This window comes from Trematomus bernacchii, unplaced genomic scaffold (assembly GCF_902827165.1).
Source record: "Trematomus bernacchii unplaced genomic scaffold, fTreBer1.1, whole genome shotgun sequence".
Classification (NCBI taxonomy): domain Eukaryota; kingdom Metazoa; phylum Chordata; class Actinopteri; order Perciformes; family Nototheniidae; genus Trematomus; species Trematomus bernacchii.
The window spans coordinates 13,567,982-13,594,625 of NW_022987593.1; the positions used below are offsets into that span (position 1 = coordinate 13,567,982).

Below are 26,644 nucleotides of genomic sequence, written 5' to 3' on the forward strand. Positions count from 1 at the left end.
GAAACTCTTCATACCCCAAAACAGGTAATTTAAGTAAAAAAACAAACAGGCACTACTGTCATGGTTAAAGCTGGAATAAAAAACTAATTCCCTAGAGGACACGTTGATGGGAAGTTATGGACGTCGGCCTGAGTGATGGAGGCCGAGGCGTTGGCAGGTCGTCATGAGAGGAGGGGTCCACATGAGGAAGAGGAGGAGGATGAAGAGGAAGAAGGGTTGTTTCCTTTCGATCCTCTCATTCTATATCGTCCTCGCTCAGACTCTGTGCACTCACGATACGCTGAAGGACAGGAAACAACAAGCGTTAACAGAGAGGAAGTAACCAATCAGGATGAAGATGCAGAGTCAGGGAAGTGTTTTTGTTTTATATTTTATACAGATTTTTGAACTTTAATTAGTGAGGGAAGTATGCTTTTAGGGGTTTTCCCTCTCCTGTAGTGTTCTATAGGTTTTAGTGCATGTAAATGGTCTTGTAAGGCTAAAATCCTTATAATGTTTTTTTTAATGCTTTGTGAACAGGAAGATTAATGGAGATCCAAAAACAGTGTCGGAGCTATTTATACTTTTTTTTGTATTTAATAGTTAAACATATTAATATAGAAAAATTAGATTTAGAGTAATTTATTTAGTTAATTTGAGTATTTGTTTATTTTTTCGTTTGAAGGTGGAAACGGGGGATTAGGTGTTTATACGTAGACATGTGGAGAAATAGAATATGTTTTTTTTACCAAGGCAAGAGAAGATGTAAGAACATTATTCCTTTTTCTTTTAATTGATGAAACCTAAGAAAATAAACTGCACAGCTAAAATTCTTGCCTAGACAAAGCACCTTATCCCAGCAGCAATGTGTGATACCTGGTGCAACAGCAGCAGTTTGATTGTTTGTAAGAGTTGTGCTACCTGGCTGATGCTGGACAGTTTGGTGAGCAGCATCTGGAAGACGGGTGGAGGCAGAGTCTGCTGCAACACCTGTGTGTGTGTGTGTGTGTGTGTGTGTGTGTGTGTTGTGTGTGTGTGTGTGTGTGTGTGTGTGTGTGTGTGTGTGTGTGTGTGTGTGTGTGTGTGTGTGTGTGTGTGTGTGTGTGTGTGTGTGTGTGTGTGTGTGTGTGTGTGTGTGTGTGTGTGTGTGTGTGTGTGTGTGTTACCCTGAGCCAGCAGCTCCTCCCCCAGCTGGATCTCCTCCAGGAAGAACTTCTGCACCGCCTCAGCATCCTTCAGGTCGGGGAGCTGCGGGACAAACAGCAACAGGAAGTCAAAGTGTTTCTGATTGGTCAATAATCAGATCTGATCTGTGAGCCACTCGTAATTTTCAAGATGCAAACGCTTATTGTGAAATGCACACTCAATACAGTGCAGCTTTGGCAAGGGAAACCATAGAGATCAGGCTCCTCCAACAATGCAACACAATATAGACTAGATCAATCATAATATAATATAAAATAAAAGACTAATTCAGGAAGTAAAGCTTTTAAAATAAAACCTAAAAATAGTGTTTACCAATTATAGTAAAATATTATTATTATAATTAAATAATAATAATTACAAAAATTAAATTAAATATATTATTATTATTATATACATAATAATAATAATTAAATAATATATTTTTTCGAATACAATAATAATAATAATAATAATAATAATTGTATTAGAATAACTTGTATCATACTAATACTAATAACACTACATAATAACTACAATAATAATAATAATTAATGTTGTCACATCATCTGAATTATGGATTGTATTTTTATGGAATTCTTGAATTTATAAGTTTCAAAGAGAAAAACTAAATATCAGTGATATAACAACAACAACAACAATAATATGGTAAATAATATACAGAGATGTTTGCACAGAGATTTCCTCAGGTAAAATGTTTTATATATTTGAGAAACTAAGAAATATTTGTATATATTTTGCAACTTAACAATTTCCCGCTTACTATGAAGCACACTGTAAATGATTGGCAGGAGATAAGAGGAAGCGTTACAACACGAAAAGGACTGTTTGTGCTCACCTTTGCCATGCCCGCCCTCTCTGTGGCTACCTGCTGCTTTCTCCTTCCTGCGACAGAGACACATAAAAGTCAAAATTAAAAACCAAGAAATGGATTTAACAACTTCCTGTAAAACAGCAAGATTTGTATTTTGTTCATGGCTTTAACTGCTCCTTTAATATTTAAAGTAACCTTGATTTAAGAGGTCCAATCACTGGCAGATAACTTTTCTCTACCGTCTCTCTCTTTTTTTTTTATACAGTGCATTCAGGACATTTAACATGTTGTTATGTTTCAGCATCATATATTGAGACCCAATATCTCACGAGAGAACAGGATAACATGATTGCTTTAATTCAGGCAACAAAATGCCATAATAATCCATAAGGGATGCTGCCTGAGAGAAAACACTCTTCTTCCTTGCTATCATGACCACTAATGTTACATATTCAATGTCTAAAAGGCCTTTAGTTTATTTGATTGTATATAGATTTCTGTTTTAGAGTGGATACATATTGTACTTGTTGTATGGATGTGGATTATGTCATCCATGACATTTAACTGACATGTGTGTCCAATAAATGTAACTGAACTCTTCTGATTAAAGTAAAACTTGATCATAATAAAGATAAGAAACGGCTTGACACACCTGTGAAGGAGAACCTTTGCTCCCTAACTATCAGAGAAAACCTTGTTGATCAGAGGGAGGGAACAAACCAGCAGACAGTGAGAGGAGGAACAACACTGGGAAGAGGAGAGCTTCCACGACACACTCAGGAAACGAATGTTAAGTTAGTCAGAGAGGCAGCCACACTGCAGTCGAGACTAGTCTCTGTTTCTGTCTAAAGAAAATACAAACTGAGTTCATCAGATCTTTCTCAACAACACAGCAGAGTCTCTGTCAAACACTGGTGAGTACATCTGATTATATTTACACTTTAAACAAGCAGGATTAACACAAAACTTCAGCTCTACTCAGGTGAAAACTCCACCCTTTACGTCCATCTTGTTTTTCTCTAACAACATAACCATTTATATGATATAGAGTCCACTTTAAACAGCTTAAACAGTCTCTTTGTATCAGCTCTTAGTACTTTGTAAATGTCCCCTCTGTGGGACTAATAAAGGTTCTGATTCTGATTTAGTAATTTATAACTAGTGTTGTAGTACTCGAGACCGGTCTTGGTCTTGAGACCACTTTTTAACGGTCTTGGTCTTGTCTCGAAATCGACCGCATTTGGTCTCAGTCTTGTCTCGGTCTCGGACCTATAGGTCACGAGATTTTATGTCAAGACCAGTCGAGACCGTTCTTATTATACATCCATGGTCGAGACCAAGGCTGTTGCTGTGGATGTGATTGGATGTAAAACGCCCCTTTTAAGAAATTCAACTAATAACGTGACTTCACGTGACTCCGAATCTTTGCCCTCATGCGACGCAATGTGTGTTAACACGGCACTGGTTTATACCAACTGCTACACTCAAACGGTCTTGCAGTGAAGATGTCACAAAATGTGTGTGTGTGTACGTGGGGCTTATGGGGCTTTCACTGACCGCAAACTACTGAGTGTGTGTGTGAGAGAGAGGGAGGGAGGGGGAGGGAGAGAGAGATAGAGAGATAGAGAGAGAGAGAGAGAATGTGTGTGTGTGTGTGTGTGTGTGTGTGTGTGTGTGCGTGTGTGTGTGTGTGTGTGTGTGTGTGTGTGTGTGTGTGTGTGTGTGTGTGTGTGTGTGTGTGTGTGTGTGTGTGTGTGTTACCCTGAGCCAGCAGCTCCTCCTCCAGCTGGATCTCCTCCAGGAAGAACTTCTGCACCGCCTCAGCGTCCTTCAGGTCGGGGAGCTGCGGGACAAACAGCAGTCAGCAGCAGGAAGTCAAACTGTTTCTGATTGGTCAATAATCAGATCTGATCTGTGAGCCACTCGTACTTTTCAAGATGCAAACGCTTATTGTGAAATGCACACTCGATACAGCACAGCTTTGGCAAGGGAAACCATAGAGATCAGGCTCCTCCAACAATGCAACACAATATAGACTAGATACATCATAATATAATATAAAATAAAAGACTAATACAGGAAGTAAAGAGGTTCTGCTTTTAATATAAAAACATAAAAATAGTGTTTACCAATTCTACTAAAATATTATTATTATAATTAAATAATAATGATTACAAAAATTAAATTAAATATATTATTATTATTATATACATACTAATAATAATTAAATAATATATTTTTTCTAATACAATAATAATAATAATAATTGTATTAGAATAACTTTTATCATACTAATACTAATAACACTACTGATAATAATATCTACAATAATAATAATAATGAATGTTGGTACATAATCTGAATTATGGATTGTATTTTTATGGAATTCTTGAATTTATAAGTTTCAAAGAGAAAAACTAAATATCAGTGATATAACAACAACAATAACAACAACAACAATAATATGGTAAATAATATACAGAGATGTTTGCACAGAGATTTCCTCAGGTAAAATGTTTTATATATTTGAGAAACTAAGAAATATTTGTATATATTTTGCAACTTAACAATTTCCCGCTTACTATGAAGCACACTGTAAATGATTGGCAGGAGATAAGAGGAAGCGTTACAACACGAAAAGGACTGTTTGTGCTCACCTTGGCCATGCCCGCCCTCTCTGTGGCTACCTGCTGCTTTCTCCTTCCTGCGACAGAGACACATAAAAGTCAAAATTAAAAACCAAGAAATGGATTTAACAACTTCCTGTAAAACAGCAAGATTTGTATTTTGTTCATGGCTTTAACTGCTCCTTTAATATTTAAAGTAACCTTGATTTAAGAGGTCCAATCACTGGCAGATAACTTTTCTCTACCGTCTCTCTCTCTTTTTTTTATACAGTGCATTGAGGACATTTAACATGTTGTTATGTTTCAGCATCATATATTGAGACCCAATATCTCACAAGAGAACAGGATAACATGATTGCTTTAATTCAGGCAACAAAATGCCATAATAATCCATAAGGGATGCTGCCTGAGAGAAAACACTCTTCTTCCTTGCTATCATGACCACTAATGTTACATATTCAATGTCTAAAAGGCCTTTAGTTTATTTGATTGTATATAGATTTCTGTTTTAGAGTGGATACATATTGTACTTGTTGTATGGATGTGGATTATGTCATCCATGACATTTAACTGACATGTGTGTCCAATAAATGTAACTGAACTCTTCTGATTAAAGTAAAACTTGATCATAATAAAGATAAGAAACGGCTTGACACACCTGTGAAGGAGAACCTTTGCTCCCTAACTATCAGAGAAAACCTTGTTGATAAGAGGGAGGGAACAAACCAGCAGACAGTGAGAGGAGGAACAACACTGGAAAGAGGAGAGCTTACACGACACACTCAGGAAACGAATGTTAAGTTAGTCAGAGAGGCAGCCACACTGCAGTCGAGACTAGTCTCTGTTTCTGTCTAAAGAAAATACAAACTGAGTTCATCAGATCTTCCTCAACAACACAGCAGAGTCTCTGTCAAACACTGGTGAGTACATCTGATTATATTTACACTTTCAACAAGCAGGATTAACACAAAACATCAGCTCTACTCAGACGAAAACTCTACCCTTTACGTCCATCTTGTTTTTCTCTAACAACATAACCATTTATATGATATAGAGTCCACTTTAAACAGCTTAAACAGTCTCTTTGTATCAGCTCTTAGTACTTTGTAAATGTCCCCTCTGTGGGACTAATAAAGGTTCTGATTCTGATTTAGTAACTTATAACTAGTGTTGTAGTACTCGAGACCGGTCTTGGTCTTGAGACCACTTTTTAACGGTCTTGGTCTTGTCTCGAAATCGACCGCATTTGGTCTCAGTCTTGTCTCGGTCTCGGACCTATAGGTCACAAGATTTTATGTCAAGACCAGTCGAGACCGTTCTTATTATACATCCATGGTCGAGACCAAGGCTGTTGCTGTGGATGTGATTGGATGTAAAACGCCCCTTTTAAAAAATTCAACCAATAACGTGACTTCAGATGACTCCGAATCTTTGCCCTCATGCGACGCAATGTTTGTTAACACGGCACTGGTTTATACCAGCTGCTACACTCAAACGGTCTTGCAGTGAAGATGTCACAAAATGTGTGTGTGTGTACGTGGGGCTTATGGGGCTTTCACTGACCGCAAACTACTGAGTGTGTGTGTGAGAGAGAGGGAGGGAGGGGGAGGGAGAGAGAGAGAGAGAGAGAGAGAGAATGTGCATGTGTGTGTGTGTGTGTGTGTGTGTGTGTGTGTGTGTGTGTGTGTGTGTGTGTGTGTGTGTTATGAGACAAAAATATATTGGAAAATATAATACAATATACTGGATCATACATTTCTATATATGGGAAAGTAGTCCTTATATTTTTTAATATATTGCAATATATGCATGGACCATGTATGGCTATATATTGATACATATAAAAAAATATATTGCAATGAAAACAAAAACTGCACTATACATTTGTAAATGTAATAGTTTTATTGAAACACTCATTTATCTTTCATGAGTTTACATAAAGTTGAACAGATATTCATAAACAGTTATCTCACTTCGTTTTGTATAGTTACCCACTTTATATATGAAGATATGTTTGATGGTATATATAAAAAAAGTACAAATACTCCATTGTCCATTGAATGATGGAAAATAATATACAGTTCATAAATATATACAGACACACACATAAATGCACGCATATATATGCATATATATATATGCATATTTATATGTATATATATATGCATATTTATATATATGCATATATATATGCATATTTATATATATATATGCACATATTTTTTCATTCTTGAATATACTATAATATACGTACTTCTTATTTCTATTTGTTTAATATGTATGTTTATTTTGAAATTGGAAATAACCCAGTATTGAGATATTCTTGGAAATTAAATGAGAATCCATAAAACAGCTGGCGTTTGGATTCAGGTTATGGCCGACCGGCTATTTGGAGTGGAATGCAGCCCATCCACGGCAGTAAGCCCAAACAGTAATCGAATGCGCTGACAGTGGCTGAGGATCATGGGTAATGTAGTTTTCCGCTCTCCAAAACTGACCTCCGTCTTCGCTAAATATTTTTTATAACTCTCTAAAACGTGTTAACGTTCTCATTGGACACATTACGTGCCAGTGATCATCACCAATCAATCTCACAGATTTCGGGGAGGCCCCCCCTCTCCAGCAATAGATTGATCTTATTTGCAGATTCAAATGTGCGTTGCTCTGTCTGTTGATGATGGCGCTGTCAAAGAGAAAGCATTCATCAGGTGCTTCGAAACGGAAAATTAAAAAGAAACGCGAGGAAAATACAGCACGAGAGTCAGGTATGTGTGTGAGCATTTAAAACTATTTTAAATTGAAATAATTCTGCATGTACTCTACAAGTAGTCTAGTTGCTTAATCCGTAGGTCCCGTCTCTCGGCACTACAACAGCTACATTAGCTAACGTTAGCTAAATTAGCTAACGTTAGCTAAATTAGCTATGTTAGTTCCCTTGTGTATAAGTGTATAACCGGTCCGCAGCTTTGTGAACATTCAATTCGAAGATTTTCGATGTTACAGTCAACTGAAGTCGACCCAAAACAGCCAAAAATATCAGACTTTTAGATCGCTAACATTTTTAGCATAAGTCAATGGAGTTTAACATAGCGGAAATTTGCATCGCGGCTAACGGACATTTTCTGACTGGTGAAGATGATGAATGAACATATTTTCTGTTGCTGTAGCTAGCTAGTTAAGTAATGTAACCACAGTTAGTCTATGTCTTCTGATGTTAGTAACTATGTAGGCTAACATTAGTGTTGCGACCTGGCTCAAAAGGCCACAACAAAAAGGAGACACAACATGTCAACGGGTAGAAAAAGGTGTTTATTTGCATAAACAATTCAAATCAAGTACTGTGTATACTCATCAGAGCCGGGTGCCTGTAGGAGAAAACAGAGCCAGCACAGAGAGGAGCAGAGAGGCTTTAAATAGCTGCAGGACACCAGACCCAGGTGCCCTGAGTTAATGCAATCAATGCAATCACTGCAGCCAATGCAGCACAGACAGAACAGCCACACCCTCTCTACTGATGAACCCACAGGGGCATCACAGCCCCCCCCTTAAGACGGGGCCCCAAAGTGGTCCACGACAACCCAACATCCTTCTTCTTAACTCCAGCTTTTTTACTTTCCTTCTTAGGACTGGAGGACGCTCCCCCTCCGCCGCTGTCTTTGAACTCTTGCCTTGCGATTTCGTACTGCTTCTTCGCCTCCACTGCCTTTATGTCCCACTCCTCCTTGGGTTGGCTGGCGTTGAGCCACAGCATGTAGGCGCTCATTGGCCTCTTGGGCGCGCCGACCTCCTTCTGCCTCCTCTTCTTCGGCCTCCTCTTCTTCTTCTTTGTCTCGATCTCAAAGTCAAAGGACCGTGTTGGACCACTTTTTCTACACTCCGAAACAGGTAGGTCAGTAGACATCCTACGGCTCTGCGCACGCGTAACAGTATAAATTGGAAACACACTTGGAAATTGCAAACCGCTCTCATCTGGCTCCACAGATGCCAACGGCCTGGAAACCACCACAGGCGGTGGCACACCTGCCCATACAGCACTACCAGCAAGATCGTTGCCCAAAATCATCTGTACCCCATCAAGTGGCAACGCGGAACGCACGCCAACAGACACAACTCCCCGTACCAGCTCACAATCCAGCAATATTGTATGACGTTGCACAGGAATCAAGCCCATCTCCATGCCCCTCATCAGCACAAAGGCAATACTGACTCAACAATAAATGAGTATCTAGCTGCTGTGTCACGCAACACCTTAATTGGAACATACTTGTCACTACCAACTACTGATACAACGGCTTCCGTTATAAACGGCTGAAAAACAGAACCCACATCCAAGTCGGCACAAACCAGCTTCCTATCAGGCACCATGCCCGATCCTACACCCTGCGGCTTTTTAACCAAAACGGCAGAACAACACATGGCTGGAGCATGTGTTGAAAAACGAGGCTTCCCCTCAGGTTCCAGCAACGGACACTGCTCCTTCCAATGACCCTCTTCTCGGCAATAATGACATTGGCCCACTCTGGCGCCCTCGGATCGCCCCGGACCTGCAAATCTACGGGAGGAGCCTGGTGAAAACCTTGCACCACCGCGGGAATAGCCACCATCTTCTCCACGTCTCCAATCACCCCTAGAACACTTCTCAGTAAAACTGCTCTTATGCGTCAACACAAAATCATCCGCTAATTCAGCAGCTCTAAGCGCGGTGGAAGGTTTCTGCTCATTTACATAAGTGGCCACACGCTGAGGGATAACATCTTTAAATTGTTCGAATACAATGAGTTCACAAAGACTGTCAAAACTGGCAACCTTTGCTGCCGCGCACCACCGCTGAAAATGAGAAGTCAAATCACAGATAAACTCCACATGTGTCTGCTTATCCCCCTTGACCCAACTTCTGAACCTTTGACGATACGCTTCAGGAACCAGTTCGTATGATTTTAACACTGCTGATTTTACTCTAGCTTAGTCCAAAGCATTTTCGCCACAAACAGCTGAATAGGCCTCCTGTGCTCGCCCAGTGAGTACACACTGAAGTAACAGCACTCTGTCCGAATCTGACCAGTTTCTTGCCTCTGCTATGCGTTCAAACAGAGTAAACAAATGTTCAGGGTCACGCTCATTAAACTTTGGCACTAACCGCAAGTAAGAAATAATATCGCCACTACCTGATGCCGACCTATCAGAACCATCCTCCACCGGAGAAAGCTTGCCCTCTCCAATCAGCCGTAATCTAGCATATTCCACCTCACATTTCATCTTTTCCACCTCCAGCACCTTCTCCACCTCTAAACGCTTCTCTACCTCCTGCTGCTGACCCCTCAACTCCAACCTCTCCTGCTCCAACCTCAACTCCAACTGCAACCTCTCCTGCTCCAACCTCAACTTCTCCTGCTCCAACCTCAACTCCAACTGCAACTTCTCCTGATTAAACTGCATGGCCAAAAGCTCCTTTTGCTGCTCGAACGTCAAACCAGCTGTCTGAACCACTACCGGCACGACCCCTGCCGCACCAGACTCACTCTTCTGCAACACCCCCTACTCAAACAAAGATGACACGATGACAGCTTTAATCTCATGTTTCCGCTTGCTCCCTACAACAGCAATTGTATAATGCTCTGCTATTTCGACCAACTGCGCCTTCTGGCAATCATCTAAGAAAGACACTGAGGGCGCATCCACAAACGCAGACAAAAAAGCCATAATATATTACCTATACCCAATCAGAAAGCAAAGTATTAAACTGCCAACACGCATGGGCAAAAGACAAAACCCAACAGAGAATTTTCCCCCTAACTGCCTAACCAAAATCTTACTAATCTCCCCTAGTCTTCATGTGGCTTGCGGGGGGTAATTACGCACTGGAACCCGGCGGAGTTATGGAGCGACCTGCACGCAGGTAACACCAAGAAATCACGCGGATGTGCCCCCGAGACAGCTGTCCGAAAACAGCTGACACTAACCACGTCGCCACAACACTATGAAAAAAACAAACTGACGCAACCCAAGGGGAAACGCCACTTAAGCCTAGCGGGGAAAACTCTTTACAAAAGCGTAACAAGCAGCAACATCTTACCTTCTGATTGGCACACAAAACCTGACGACACTAAAGCTTCCTGAAACCCAAAAAACATGTGTCCCCCAAATAGCAGCGCCAAGCCAGCACACAGCTGGACCATATCAACTACTCAGCTGCTCAATGACGCCATGTGCTCTGAGCAGGTAGAAAAAGGTGTTTATTTGCATACACAATTCAAATCAAGTACTGTGTATTCTCATCAGAGCCGGGTGCCTGTAGGAGAAAACAGAGCCAGAGAGAGAGGTTTTAAATAGCTGCAGGACACCAGACCCAGGTGCCCTGAGTTAATGCAATCACTGGAGCCAATGCAGCACAGACAGAACAGCCACACCCTCTCTACTGATGAACCCACAGGGGCATCACATTAGGCTATGTGTTGTGGACTAATGCATTCAAGTTAGCTCACATTTTAGTTGTTATTACCCCTGCTGACAATTGTGTGGATAATATGTAGCCTACAGTCAATGGAATTTGACATTTTGCTCTCCAATGTATGTTATTTTAATGTTGACACATAATACTATAACTATATATTTTACAGGAGCATTGTTGAAATTCCTAGGTCGAACTAAGCCTGCAGAACCACAAGTCAAGAGGACAGAGGAGCCAGATCGCAGTGGTGAGGAACGCACTGTCATTTCATTTCACTGTAATTTTACTTTTCACATATCACTTTATTCACTATTCAGCTTAGTTATTTATTCAGTTATTTTATTACTGGTACTGCTAATTGCACTATGCGTATTGTTGTATATTGTATATACGTATGTATTTACTACTACTACTTACAAAATCGAGGGTTGTAGCTTTGTGTCAGTACATATTTCAAGGTTTTTCTATGCCTTTGTTCATCTAAATTCTAATACTCATAGGCGACTACAACTCCTGCCGATGCCGAGGCCCAGTTCTCCCTTCCCACCACCCCAGGCTCATTGTGCTAGGTAAAACTCTCATTCAATAAAAGTAGTCTTTTAAAGATGAATGCAATTACATTTTAAAAAGTTTTAAACAGAACTGTTACAGATGCAGATGCTTGGTCCAAATTCCATAAAATATACCAACCAGTAGCGCCACACTCAGACGAAAATGTACAAAGCCTATTCTTCCACTATTTGCATTCCCACATTATTCACCAAGCCAGCCCATGCTTTAACCTGTTAATCCCGAGAGACCCCGGTACCGGGGCCCTCCCGCAACATCTTGCAGGAAACAGTGTCCTGAGGGCATGTTCATTTAATAAACTATGAATGTTTTATATCCATGTAACGGGAAGAAACTCATCCAACTGATCTTTTTTTTTTTTTTTTTTTTTAAAACCCACAATGCTAACGCTGAGCCTCTGAATTAGCAACGAGCGAAAAATGCTAACAGATTTACTGCACCGAAACTCACTCATAAAACCTTATTATTTATCTTTTCTGCACATCCAACCCATCGATCTGATCGTGAGATGACACAGAATCGATGGTTACATACATTATCACTCTATGATACGAACTCACGACTTTATAAACAAAAACAGACATCAAAACATGTGGCGCTAGGTAGCTAAAAACGCTAACATGGCTTACCTGTGTCGTAGTCTGGTCAAAAGTGGTCTTCAATGGCATTAAAATGATAAAAACGCTGCTGAAGTTAATCCATAGGTTAATCCAATGTGTCTGTGTCCCTTTGAAATAATTTCTGATAATCCATAAGCAATAAAACTGCTTTTCCGTTTCCAGATGTCAGAGCTAGAGATAGGTTCGCTCTGATGCAAAACTGCATGCGCGAAGCCCCCACCTTTTTTTTACCATGTGTGTGTGTGGGGAAATTCCCCTTCGATTCTATTGGCTCTAACGGTCAGAAAGAGATTTCATTCGTCAAAATCGACAAAGGGGGGCCAGAGATATGAAAAATCCACCCAAATGACCCCAGAAGTGGGTTTATTTTGCTAATCTCTCTAATAAGGTCAGATTTCACTTGTTTTGCATCAATCTTGATACAGGGTACTTATTATATGTTGTACTTTGGATTCCTAAAGCTTTTAGTCTACTAACCCATCATCCAAGGGTAGTTTTCACTATAAGTAAAAAAGAATGTTTGGACGGACACGATAATTTACAGTTTTTTACTATGTTCAATCTGAATTTTCTTTAAAATAAAAAAACATCTATATTGATTCTGACTTTTCTACATCCAACTCACAGGTTTATCATTACTTTGAGAAAAAAGATTATTAATTTAACCCTTTTAGAAGGGAAGATATGGTCATTTGTTCTGGGAATGTCATTTTCGAGCCTGAGACCTGAAAAACAGGCTCAGGGCTTAACAGGTTAATATAGATATTATGGATATTGTTATAATTCCTGCTGTCTTTTGTGAACTTGTAATTATTTGTAATTGTTCTGTTCCACAGATGCTGTAGTAAACCACCATCCAGGGACCAAGACATCAGATATAAGAAAATCCATTAACACAAGAATTTGTGAGTTAAGGCACCAGGTGAAGCGAAAAAACAAGATGGACGATTAAATAGGGTACAAGACTTTTTTTTTGGCCCTGTTCCGGACCTTGTTTTAATGAGTGATCAGCTCATGTTTAAAGTTGTCACCAGGTGAAACAAAAAACAAGATTGTTAAATAGGATAACAGACTGCTCTTTTTGGCCCTGTATGAAATAACAATGCATCATTTATTAACTATACCTATACAAAATGTAATATATTTTCCCTTCATTATGTAATAACTAGGGCTGTCAAGTTAACGCGTTAATAACGCGTTAACGCAAAAAAAAATTAACGCCACTAATTATTTTAACGCGATTAACGCATGTGTATTTTTTGTCCTCGGCCGCCCCGTAGTTTCAGAGCGCATCGAGTGTAAAATACCATCGACAAGCTGATGCTGACAGCCCCGCTCCTGCTGCCCGCTTGTGGCAGACCACACTTCCACGCTCACCGGCAGGCCCGGACTGGCCATCTGGAGGACCGGGAGGGAGTGTGTATGTGTGGGGCGACTCGCGAGCGAGGCACACCTTACGTGTTGTTGTTGTTAGCATCTGGTGCTAGCTAGCTGCGCTAACGAATATAATGAGCTGTTTCAATGACATTTCGCCGACAACTGCGCCGAGCACTTGACTTTATGCAGGTAGCCAGACAGTGGGACATTGTACGAAAAGTCAGCACACTCAGCACGGATAGTGCGCGCAACATGATTGCAGCGTCCAGGCAGCTCCCATTCGAGCATTTATGCCTTGAGCTGCACATAGCTCCAACGATCTCACACACACACACACACACACACACACACACACACACACACACACACACACACACACACACACACACACACACACACACACACACACACAGTATTATTGTATGAGAGGGGTTCCAGGTTGAATTGAGGCGAATATTTGTAATGTTCAGGTTGTTGTGTTTAATATTCATGAGAATATTTGTCATTGTTCAAATGATAATGAACAAACATATAAAGCATATTTGTCCACTCATATGTTGATAAGAGTATTAAAAACTTGAAAGATATCCCTCTAAGGTACATTTAGAACAGATAAAAAATGTGCGATTAATTTGCGATTAATCGCGATTAACTATGGACAATCATGCGATTAATCGCGATTAAATATTTTAATCGACTGACAGCCCTAGTAATAACACCTCCTTTTGTAATAATTCGCCCATTATGTAATAAACAAGTTAAATGCAAATATGTAATACATGGAGCCACATTTTGAAATATATTATTACATATTGCAGTGGTTATTACAATTACGATTTTGTTGTAATCGTGATTTTTTTTATCAGAACATGCATTTCTCCTCATAATTGTGAACATATATATTGCACTCATGTTCGGAATATATGGTACGTACATGGTTTTTTATGAATCTGAATATATAGTGCATACATGTCCCCATATAAATCTGAATATATATAGTACATACATGTCCCCATATAATTGTGAATATATAGTACATACATGTCCCCATATCAATCTGAATATATAGTACATACATGTCCCCATATACATTTTAATATATAGTAAATGTATGTTCACATATATACACAACCAATATATTATATATATTTACTAGGGCTGTCAAGTTAACGCGTTAATAACGCGTTAACGCAAAAAAAAATTAACGCCACTAATTATTTTAACGCGATTAACGCATGTGTATTTTTTGTCCTCGGCCGCCCCGTAGTTTCAGAGCGCATCGAGTTTAAAATACCATCTACATGCTGATGCTGACAGCCCCGCTCCTGCCGCCCGCTTGTGGCAGACCACACTTCCACGCTCACCGGCAGGCCCGGACTGGCCATCGGGAGGACCGGGAGGGAGTGTGTATGTGTGGCGCGACTCGCGCAAGCGAGGCACACCTTACGTGTTGTTGTTGTTAGCATCTGGTGCTAGCTAGCTGCGCTAACGGATATAAGGAGCTGTTTCAATGACATTTCGCCGACAACTGCGCCGAGCTCTTGACTTTATGCAGGTAGCCAGACAGTGGGACATTGTACGAAAAGTCAGCGCACTCAGCACGGATAGTACGCGCTACATGATTACAGCGTCCAGGCAGCACACGTTCGAGCATATATGCCTTGAGCGGCACATAGCTCCAATGTATGAGGTGTGAACACACACACACACACACACACACACACACACACACACACACACACACACACAGTATTATTGTATGAGAGAGGTTCCAGGTTGAATTGAGGCGAATATTTGTAATGTTCAGAGGTTGTTGTGTTTAATATTCATGAGAATATTTGTCATTGTTCAAATGATAATAAACAAACATATAAAGCATATTTGTCCACTCATATGTTGATAAGAGTATTAAAAACTTGAAAAATATCCCTCTAAGGTACATTTAGAACAGATAAAAAATGTGCGATTAATTTGCGATTAATCGCGATTAACTATGGACAATCATGCGATTAATCGCGATTAAATATTTTAATCGACTGACAGCCCTAATATTTACATATATTACTCAATATATCAGTAATCGGCAATTACTGATATATTATCCCATATATTGTAATATATTAACACAATATATTATTCTATATATCTTCAATATATTTTGTAGATAAGAATATATATTTTGTTCCTGTTGATTATTAATCAGTATCAGTTGGTGTAGCCAACAGCAAGATTTACTTTATTAAATATTTTCAATTAACCAGTGAATCAGAACACTAAATAATGTAATATATTGACAGTTAATATATGGGGAAATATATTTTCTTTGCTTAAGGGGTGTGTGTGTGTGTATACTAAGGGTCCTGGTTGGTTGTCTTTGGTTTGTTGCTTAGACCTATATACCGTAACATTTATATTATGATGTTTTATGGCGCATTTCCACTGCAGGGCTCCACCCGCTGTGACGGAACGGTGAGCGGAGCAAAACACACCCTAATGGCGCATGGCAGCCTTGCACTTAGTACGGTATAGTTAGGCCTTGGTAGGCCAGGCTCACTTTATGCTGCGTTTCCATTACAGTTTAGTAGCTGGGGCTGTAACTATAGTAACGCAGTGTAGGCGGAGCCGTGACGTCATCTTCAATGCGAGCCACAAAATCAACATCAGCCGTTAGATGTTAGCACTCAGAGCTCACAGCTCCTCATATCTGTTCAGAAACTAGACAAAAGTTAAAACAGTACAAACCACAGACTGTCTGTGTCATGGCGGATACAGTCGCTGGTTTATTTATGTTTGTATATGCCGTTGTTGTGAGTGTGGACGGTTGGAGCATATACAACGTTAGCTTAGCCGATCTCCATTCAGAAAACAAGCATTTTAAAAGGTTTTTCGCCTGCCGTCTGCAGACTTGTCAAAGCATTAATTCATGGTTTTTACTAACCGGTATCAGTATGTTGATACTTCGGCATCATTTTGAAATGTGTATTACAATTAAATCACGGTAAAATATGTTCATTTTGTTGTAGTTGTAGCCCCCTTGCCAGCGATTCTCTCACTAGTTTAGCATATTCAGCCCGGTTGTTGGCCCGGAAAGAACCACGATTTTGGAGGGCCAGAAAAACTGTGAAAAAGTACCCATTAGCCGGAACTACCCCTAGTGGAAACGCAACAAAGAATGGGGCGGGTTTGGCACGGCACGCTTAAACCGTGCTACGCGCTGCAGTGGAATTGTGCCATTATATTCTTACTATGTTACTGTTTTTATATGAAAAGGATAACTTTGTGAATAAATATGATGACGTTGAATTTATATCTTACGTATATGTGTCTTTTTATGATGATGTGGATCTTTCAGATCAAATTGACTATGGTATCTTACACATGGTATTGTAAGTGTATCATGTAGTGTTGGATTCACAGTAGTCTGGTTCCGGTCTTGACTCTGTCTCGACCTCTTCAAGTCTTGGTCTTGCTACTCTCCGGTCTTGGTAATGTCTTGGTCTCGGATAAGGTTGTCTCGACTACAACATTACTTGTAACTGAATCTCTGTGGCAGGAGTTTTGATTCACTTCTGCTTTCCTGCTCTTATTACATTTAGCTGATAACTTCCTACATAATGCTTTTACCCATTTCCTCTGGCTGTTTAAAAATAAAATCTTTCCATAAGAGAAAAAGTTGGAGGCTTTTAATGTGAAGCAGCTAGAGGAAATCAATAATTATGGTCACACAGTTAGAAGAGTAGTATTATTTATCAATAAAAAAAATAAAATTAATAAATTATTATTATTATGAACCTATATTTTCATTGTTGGTTTGCCAGAGTTGCATGCTTGAACCTGTCAGAGTTAAATGGTCACGGTTGCAAGACAACATTCAGAAAACCCTGATTCAAAAATACAAGTAGGTATCAAACTTCTTTAAAACAATATATAATATTAATTGATGATTGATGTGTTTTCTTTACTTTCACATGTGTGTAGATATGGCTGCTGCAAGCTATCTGCCACCTGAAGATCGGTTCCTCTGCTCCATCTGTCTGGATTTGTTCACTGATCCAGTCACTATACCATGTGGACACAACTTCTGTAAAGACTGCATCACTCAACACTGGGATACAAGTGACAGGTGCCAGTGTCCCATGTGTAAAGAGGCTTTTAATACAAGACCAGATTTGAGGGTTAACACTTTCATCTCTGAGATGGTAGCTCAGTTCAGACAGTCGGCTCAACAGAAAGCCAGCAGCAGCAGCAGCAGCAGCTCAGAGCAACAAGTCTTCAAACCAGGAGAAGTTTTCTGTGACGTCTGCACTGAAACCAAACTGAAGGCCCTGAAGTCCTGCCTGGTGTGTCTGACCTCCTACTGTGAGACTCACCTGGAGCCTCATCTGACAATGTCAGGACTGAAAAGACATCAGCTGATCGACCCTGTGGAGAACCTGGAAGACAGGATGTGTCCGAAGCACGATAAACCTCTGGAGCTGTTCTGTAAGACAGACCACACATGTGTCTGTATGCTCTGCACTGTTTCAGACCACAAGATGCATGATGTGGTTCCACTAAAAGAAGGATATGAAGGGCAGAAGGCAGCGCTGGGAAAGAAAGAGGCTAGAATTGAGGAAATGATCCAGAAGAGACAACTGAAGATTCAGGAGGTAAAACGGTCAGTGGACCTCAGTAAGGAAGATGCAGACAGAGAGGTAGCAGAAGGGGTTCAGGTCTTCACTGCTCTGAAGGAGTCTGTTGAGAAAAAACTGAATGAGTTCATCCAAACAATAGAAGAGAAGCAGAAAATGAGAATGAAACAGGCTGAAGACTTCATCAAAGAGCTGGAACAGGAAATCTCTCAGCTGAAGAAGAGAAGTGCAAAAGTTGAGCATCTCTCACGGTCTGAAGACCACCTCCACGTTCTCCAGGGTGTCCAGTCCCTAAACATCCAACACCCATCACCCACCAAGGACTGGACAAAGGTCAGCATCCCTCCATCATCATATGAAGGGACTGTGGTGAGAGCTGTGGTTCAGCTGGAGGAGACACTCAGTAAAGAGATGAAGAAGCTGCTTGAAGTTGAACTGAAGAGGGTCCAGAAGTACGCAGTGGATGTGACTCTTGATCCTGATACAGCATATCCCCGTCTCATTCTGTCTGATGATGGAAAACAAGTCCGTGATGGTGATGTGGTAAAGAATCTCCCAGACAACCCAGAGAGGATTTCTAAAACTATTTGTGTTTTAGGAAAGCAGAGTTTCTCTTCAGGCAGATTTTACTTTGAGGTTCAAGTTAAAGGAAAGACCGACTGGGATTTAGGAGTGGCCAGAGGGTCGATCAACAGGAAAGAAGTGATCAACCTGAGCCCTCAGGGGGGTTTCTGGACTTTATGGTTGAGCAATGGAAATGAGTACAAAGCTCCTAATGCTCCTCTAGTCCTTCTCTCTCTGAAGTCTCGGCCTAAGAAGGTGGGGGTGTTTGTGGATTATGAGGAGGGTCTGGTCTCCTTTTATGACGTAGATGCTGCAGCTCTGATCTACTCCTTTACTGGCTGCTCCTTCACTGAGAAACTCTACCCATTCTTCTATCCTGGTGCTAAATGTGGCCATAAAAACGCTGCACCTCTGATCATCTCTCCTGTCACCTAATCACTCATCTTATTTCATGTGTTGATTTGTTTTCATTCAAGGAAACAAACATCGATATTTAGAGTCAAAACTGTATTGTTTCCATCTTATTTTCTACAAGATAAGTTTAATGTGGTGATTGATTAACATATTGTTTAGATTCTGTATACAACACATAAGTGGATTCATTCATCTACTCAACAATCAAATAATGATCTCTTCAACACTTTATCGTAACACATGTGGAGAATATCTATATGAACTTTGGATAAAGCTACAAGATTTATTGTAACTTAAAAAAAAAGGTTGTTTCTAATGACACCAAATTTGTCAAGCTATAGTTAGAATTTATAATAACATTAAAACGTTTTATAATCAATTGTTATAAAGCTTTGTTAAAGAGAAAGGCCTATTACGTGCCTCTACTGTGTACTAAATAAAATGTGTGTAATAGTTAAACTGCTATAAAAAGTAAAATGATGATAAATCCTCATTTGTGTTAACATTTGTTTGGTTAATAACTGTTAACTTGTATATCTACATGCCAGGTTTTATATTGATTACTGGTAAATGGCTTATGAATCAAAGACATCTGTAAATATGTGATTGTGAGTTAAGAAAACAGTAAAATAAACTAGATGTTTGGTCTGAGAAAGCAGGGACTCCAGCACTAAAGACTGAACAGGAAAGCCTGGTTTACACATCATTTGTATTTCATGACACATTTCCTGTGGCTAATTCACATTAAAAAAATAATAAGTTGATGGCTTTTTGTGTGAAGAGTTTGTAGGAAGAAATGTTTGTTTCCACTATCTGTGATTGGATACGGCTGTAGAGCAGAAAACAGTGGGGCTGATATCAGTGAGATAGCATTCACTTTTACGAGTCACAAAGACACAAACTGCTCTTTACAAGGAAGTAGCTAACTACAGGGTATTAATGCCAACAAATAATATTAGGAACAATGGGGTTTGATTTAATGACCATAAGCATATAACAGTTGTACTTAAGCCCTACCATTTGCTTCCTGTAGTTTTGCCATATTTGTATAAAACTTTTTTGTTTGCATTGTGTCAACACTTATGTGTGCTTGTTGTGTGTGGTAGAAACAACTGGCTGAAATGTGATGAGGGTCACATGACTAACGGGGGTTGGCCAAAAGCCAGAATACACCTCTTCCCAGGTTCTCAGTTTTAACTCATCCTGCATACACGAAACCCTCCTTTTTTTATACTTTGAAAAATGCCTTTTCAAATGATTTCCCTCCCAGCACATTTTTATAATCACTGAACTCAACAAGAACTCAATGTGTAACGGATTAAATATTTTGTATTAAGTACAATTTTAAATAAAAAAAGTAACATATTAATTTTATGGTCACTGGTCTTTTTAAGTAAGTAAGTTAGTAAGTAAAGTTTATTTATAAAGCGCTTTTCACAGACAAAGTCACAAAGTGCTTGACAAAACAATAAAACATCATAGGAATCATACAATGATAAATGACCACACATGCCACGTGATTAAGAAGTCATAAAAGCACCAAAACACAATAAAAACACAATAAAACATAGTATAAAATAGAATAAATTCAAGCACCGGTTACCCAAACGCCTGCCCAAAAAGGAATGTCTTTAAATTTGTTATAAAGGAGTCAACAGAGTCTGCGGACCGTAGGTGAGCGGGCAGAGCGTTCCATAGCTTAGGAGCCACGGCCTCGAACGCTCGATCACCGCGAGTGTTAAGGTGAGTGCGTGGGACAGACAGTCAATTGAGCATGTGTGACCTCAGTGGGCGGGCTGATGTATGGAATGAATTAGGTCAGCCACATAAGCAGGAGTCTGACCGTGCAAAGCTCTGTAGGTGAGGATGAGGACTTTGAACTGGATCCTATAGGCTACAGGGAGCCAGTGAAGAGATCTGAGTATTGGGGTAATGTGGGACCGTTTATTTGTGTGAGTAATGTGTTCAGTGTTATTCCAGCTGACAGGAAACAAGTCTTAAAAACACAAAAGGAAAACTTGATGGGTTTCCGTATGTCAAGGATCTATATCTATAAATCAGGCCAGATTTTAAAAAACATGGCAATTAGCCTTTTATTTTATTTTTTATTTCAGTGGTTCAAAACTCAGTATATGTATATGTTAAGGTAAACAGGATTACATTTAATCTCATTTTAGAATTGAAAACAACAATAACTGCTGTTTTATTTATTACTCAAAGTAATGAATGCAAATCTTCTCACATTTGTATATTCTTATAATTCAAAAATAGTCAATAAATGGTATTGCAAAAATAGTACGTTGGTATTTAATGCAAGTTTAACAGGATAATACCATATGGACCTCAGCACTGAGTTCATTGTGTTTTTGTTGTTTTCCTACACTACAGTATCACACTTCCACCACTTCCTGGTGTTATGGTGCAGAGTGTCCACTGGATGGAGCACAACACAAAGGAGAGATAAGCATGGAGTCACTGGACTGTAAACCAAGCACTGATATATGAGGAGACACAGTTTGTGACACATGTACAGGATAACCTCTCATGTTGACCAAGGACAAAAGGGTTTTCCAAATGGTGTTCAATGTAATAGTTCAACAATGACCATGCTACCTGCATATGTCTTTGTTCAGAGATTTTAGTTGGAGGCAAAAAATAATCCTGATGTTTCAACAGTTTACATTTTTCTAACAACCCTAAAAATGCTTAAAGGCATCCATCAATGATCCTAATTAACCAGGAAGATTTGTTGGGCTAAGGGTAGTAAGTGATATAAAGTATTCTTACTCTTCTGCTTCTCATAGAGTGCCTACAGAGCTCAGTGATTCGCTTTAACAAAATAAACTCATCTATAGGTACAGTAACATCTTCACCTCATGTAAAGTCAGGAAAACTCTGAAAGTTGAGAATCAAAATCCCTCTAAAAAGAGCTGCAGTAACAGGTAGTAGTTGAGAGGGATAAGACACATTGGTTTCTCTCAAAAGGAACATAAAACTAACTGAGATCATCAGGTTGGTAACACTTTATATTAAGGTACACAAATTCACCATCAACTAGTTGTTAATTAACATGCATATTGCAGTATATTGGCTCTTTATTAGTCATTATAAAACACTTATTAATTCCATATTCTACATGACCGTATTCTACAAGTAATAGGCCATTAGTTGAGAGTTTTTCCTCAATAGAGTGCCACAGTGACGCGTCCTAAAACCCGGAAGTAAACTTCTTCCGGTTCCCTCGACAAAAAAGCAAAGCAATTTCTCCATAGGATTTAGGAAAATAGTTGGGAATAAGGTCTGTGGTTGAGACACATTTAAGAGACGGATCACGTTTTGTTCAGTTGGATAATCTCCACATGTCTACCCTACTTTAATAATTTTCGAATCATAAATCGATCAATCACAAATCTATCGATTAGGGATATGTCAGACATATTGGACCCAACCTCCTAAAGGTACAAATAAGCTTCAGGACTCTGGGTGGGGCTTTTTCTATGGCAGCAGTTAAATATTGAGCAGAGCATATTAAGACCAAAACTCATGTACAACAACTTCCTTACTTGCAATAAATAAGCACTAATTAGAGGGTTATTGAGGAAACACTCTCAACTAATGGCCTATTACTTAGAATATGGTCATGTAGAATAAGGCATTAATAAGTGTTTTATAATGACTAATAAAGAGCCAATACACTGCTAATATGCATGTTAATTAACAACTAGTTGATGGTGAATGTGTGTACCTTAATATAAAGTGTTACCCAACATAATATTTTGATTCTCCTCTGTCTGAATAAATAATATACTATAGCCTATGAATTTTGATTGATGCAGCCATCAGACAACTTTCCTCTGTGGAAACTCAGCCTCAGGGTGGGGCATTCACTTTGGCATCAGTTCACTGACATGTAACAACTGGTTTGTTTGGAGATGTCTGAACAATAAAGGAAGTTTAGGCCTGTGTAGACTGCAAACAGTATTACAACATGTGTTGCGTCCTACTTTCAATAAGCACACATTGCATTGGTTATGTATCATTAGCGATTATCAGACTCAGAGTTTGTATTCTAAACTCATCTAGTTGGCAAAGCTTTTTGGTAATTGGTCCAGATGTGGTGACAGCAAAGGATCAGACTATCAAAGCTCCCTGCAACACGTAGACCTGTAACAATACAAGTCGACTAAACTGGTCTGTGATTTGAATGGGTAAACAGTTTCCTTGTTTGTTTTTTTAAATGCCCAGTACACACAATTGGAATCAGAAATTCACATATTAAAAACGTCAAATTTAAACTGGAACAGTATCCCCTTTTGCTTTTAAGCCAGGGAAAATGTGTATGTCACTTTAACCCTTATGTTGTGTTCGGGTCTCCCGTGACCCGTTTCAAGTTCAAATTATATAATAACTACGCTCTAGTTTTTTTTTATCGGAACAAGGCTTCATGATATCCTCCACAACAGCTATATAAACTCTACAAAACTGATTTTGATAATTTTAGCCAAGTCTGAAAGTCTCTAAAAAAAAAAGTGTATAATTTGGTGTTCGGGTCTGGGGAGACCCAGCAGAATTGTTTTGGGTGACTCGGGGTCAAATTTGGCCCAATCAAGATTAATCTTTGACTTTAGACACCCCTTCATCCACTGTAACAATAATGTTAAGTCTATTAAGTCTATTATAGTCAGGTAACATCATTATCCACTGTCTTCACCATAAGGAATATAATGAGCGAATATAATCAAATGTTTTACTTAAATATGTGGTGTGATGTGTTTTGGGGCCATCAAATAAAATTACAACAGGACGGTTATGAATGCATAATAAGTTAGTTATGATGTAGTTAAAACAATATTGGATGATAGTCATTATTTTGGAGTGTTTTGGACTGAGATACATCATGGGTCAAAATTGACACCATGAACAGTAACAGCTTTCGAACACAACACAAGGGTTAATAATGTCTAAACATGAGGAAGATAAAAACCTAACCAAAAGAGCTGCAGTAAGAGGCGGGGCAAAACTGGAAGGGCAACATTTCATAATCCTTAAATCAAACTCAAGGCATGCAAGTTTTGCAGTAGTGTTTCGACAGTGGAGACAATTCTGTTTCTCTATACAGTAAATAAATATTAAACTCATACAGTCGTCAGCTCTTATTCAACTACTCATCAGGGTCTCTGCTACAAGCAGGGGTTAAATTGGGCCGGGGCTTTCCGGGGCTCAGCCCCGGCACATACAGTAGGACGATGCTCTGACGTTATCACCCTCGCTCATTTGTCATTTGTTTAAGCCATATGTTAAACCATCTCTCGTTCTTAATATAGACTTTATTTAGGGTCGATATGTGTTGACTTTACTTTAAAATAGCAGATCTCTGTGAGGATATAGTTTTTCCGCTTAGTGAACGTGTGTCTCTGCTCCGATCAGGAGCTGCAGCACCGCGGCTCCTTCGTGCAGAGTCTGCAGCGGTGTGTGTGTGTGTGTGTGTGTGTGTGTGTGTGTGTGTGTGTGTGTGTGTGTGTGTGTGTGTGTGTGCGTGCGTGTGTGTGTTTGTGTGAAGAAATGTTTGAAAATGTAAAGTAAAATGCTTCAATCTGGTGCACTTTAAGCACACATTACTAGAGACTACGTAGATCTAGGGGGTACAACTCTAAACACCCATATGAAAAAGATCGGTTTACATTTGAATAATCAAATATGTGAACATAACCAATAACCTACCACAGCCAATAACAAATAAATGTAACTTTTATTTTTGTTGTTCATTCATATCTTATTTTACCTAGTTAACATTTATTTATGCATATTTTTATATCTCTCAAGTTTTAAACGATATTTCTGGTTTACTGTCCTATAGTATACATTGGAATGATTTCAAACCTGTTTATCCAAATAATTATAAAGGAGTGCCTTGGAAATATTTGTTTACATAAATTGCATTTATCTCTCTCTCTCGCTCCCACGCCCACTTTGGCTGTGAGCTGCGGACGCCTGATAAGCCAACACCCCCCACTTTCATCACTTACAGCGCCCATCGTACAGGGCAAATGAAAAGTGTAACCGGGGTGAAAAGGGTGTTACATTTACTTAATTATGAATGTTGTTACATCAAGGCCGAAAATTAGGATGAGCGCAAAAAGTCAAAAAGTTTTTTTCTCTCCCAGAGCTGCCAGCGCAGCGCCCCCCAGAACTTGTTTAATTTGTTATCACAATTACTAATGTCATGTTTTTTTTTATTCTTGAAGAGAATGTCTTTTTTTCTGGCATTCTTCCAGGATTAACAAAAATAAGAATAACATTGAGAAAAATCTTTGAAGTAAATGGCTGTTGTTAAACGCTTCCCACATTTACTTCAATCGTACAGTAGAAAAGATAAAGGTATCCCAGCAATACACAATAGAATATATAAAGAATAAATGAAAAATCTCTTCAAAAGACCAATACACTACACAAACTGAAACTTATTGACATAGGTAATATAGATCAAAAAGGCTTCAAATGTATTCAGTATTATGAACATGTTTTAATTGGGGTGTGGACGTCACATCCTGTAGGGGGGGCCGGGGGTATGCCCCCCCGGGAAGAAATGTTTGAAAATGTAAAGTAAAATGCTTCAATCTGGTGCACTTTAAGCACACATTACTAGAGACTAGATCTAGGGGGTACAACTCTAAAACACCCATATGAAAAAGATCGGTTTACATTTTAATAATCAAATAAGTATGTGAACATAACCCAAAAACCTTCCATAGCCAATAACAAATAAATGTAATGTATTTTATTTTTGTTGTTCATTTATATCTTATTTTACCTAGTTAACATTTATTTATGCATATTTTTATATCTCTCAAGTTTTAAACGATATTTTTGGTTTACTGTCCTATAGTATGCATTGAAATGATTTCAAACCTGTTTATCCAAATAATTATAAAGGAGTGCCTTGGAAATATTTGTTTACATAAATTACATTTATCTCTCTCGCTCGATCCCACGCCCACTTTGGCTGTGAGCTGTGGACGCCTGATAAGCCAACACCCCCCACTTTCATCACTTACAGCGCCCATCGTACAGGGCAAATGAAAAGTGTAACCTGGGTGAAAAGGGTGTTACATTTACTTAATTATGAATGTTGTTACATCAAGCCTGAAAATTAGGGTGAGCGCAAACAGTCAAAAAGGGTTTTTTCCCCCCCAGACCGCCTATGTCGCCTATGCCAAAAACCGGCCCTGTACACCATGCTAAATGTATGTCTGCATAAAGCTGAGTTATGATCGGTCATAATAACACAGAATTTGGTGATGATTAAATAGTTTACAGTGAGATTTACTCCCATACTTTGGGCCATACTCACGCAGCCCTACAAATGAATTGAGATTTCCACACAAATGTTCTTTAGC

General features: G+C 39.2%; 1 protein-coding gene across 2 annotated transcripts; it reads left to right on the top strand.

Annotated features, from left to right (window-relative positions):
- The first annotated feature begins 2,781 nt into the window (after positions 1-2,781).
- On the top strand, positions 2,782-20,009 carry LOC117481758 (E3 ubiquitin-protein ligase TRIM39-like). Of its 2 annotated transcripts, none has more exons than XM_034129645.1 (2): positions 2,782-2,910; positions 17,617-20,009. In XM_034129645.1, the coding sequence occupies exon 2, from the start codon at positions 17,619-17,621 to the stop codon at positions 19,266-19,268; it is 1,650 nt and encodes a 549-aa protein (XP_033985536.1). In that variant the 5' UTR covers positions 2,782-2,910; positions 17,617-17,618; the 3' UTR covers positions 19,269-20,009. The 2 variants fall into 2 exon arrangements, with proteins under 2 accessions (XP_033985536.1, XP_033985537.1); XM_034129646.1 differs by lacking the exon at positions 2,782-2,910 and adding an exon at positions 5,236-5,543.
- Positions 20,010-26,644: the final 6,635 nt, after the last annotated feature.

Excerpts from the sequence above, each read along its gene's own strand:
- LOC117481758 (XM_034129645.1), top strand. The coding sequence starts at position 17,619 with ATGGCTGCTGCAAGCTATCTGCCACCTGAAGATCGGTTCCTCTGCTCC.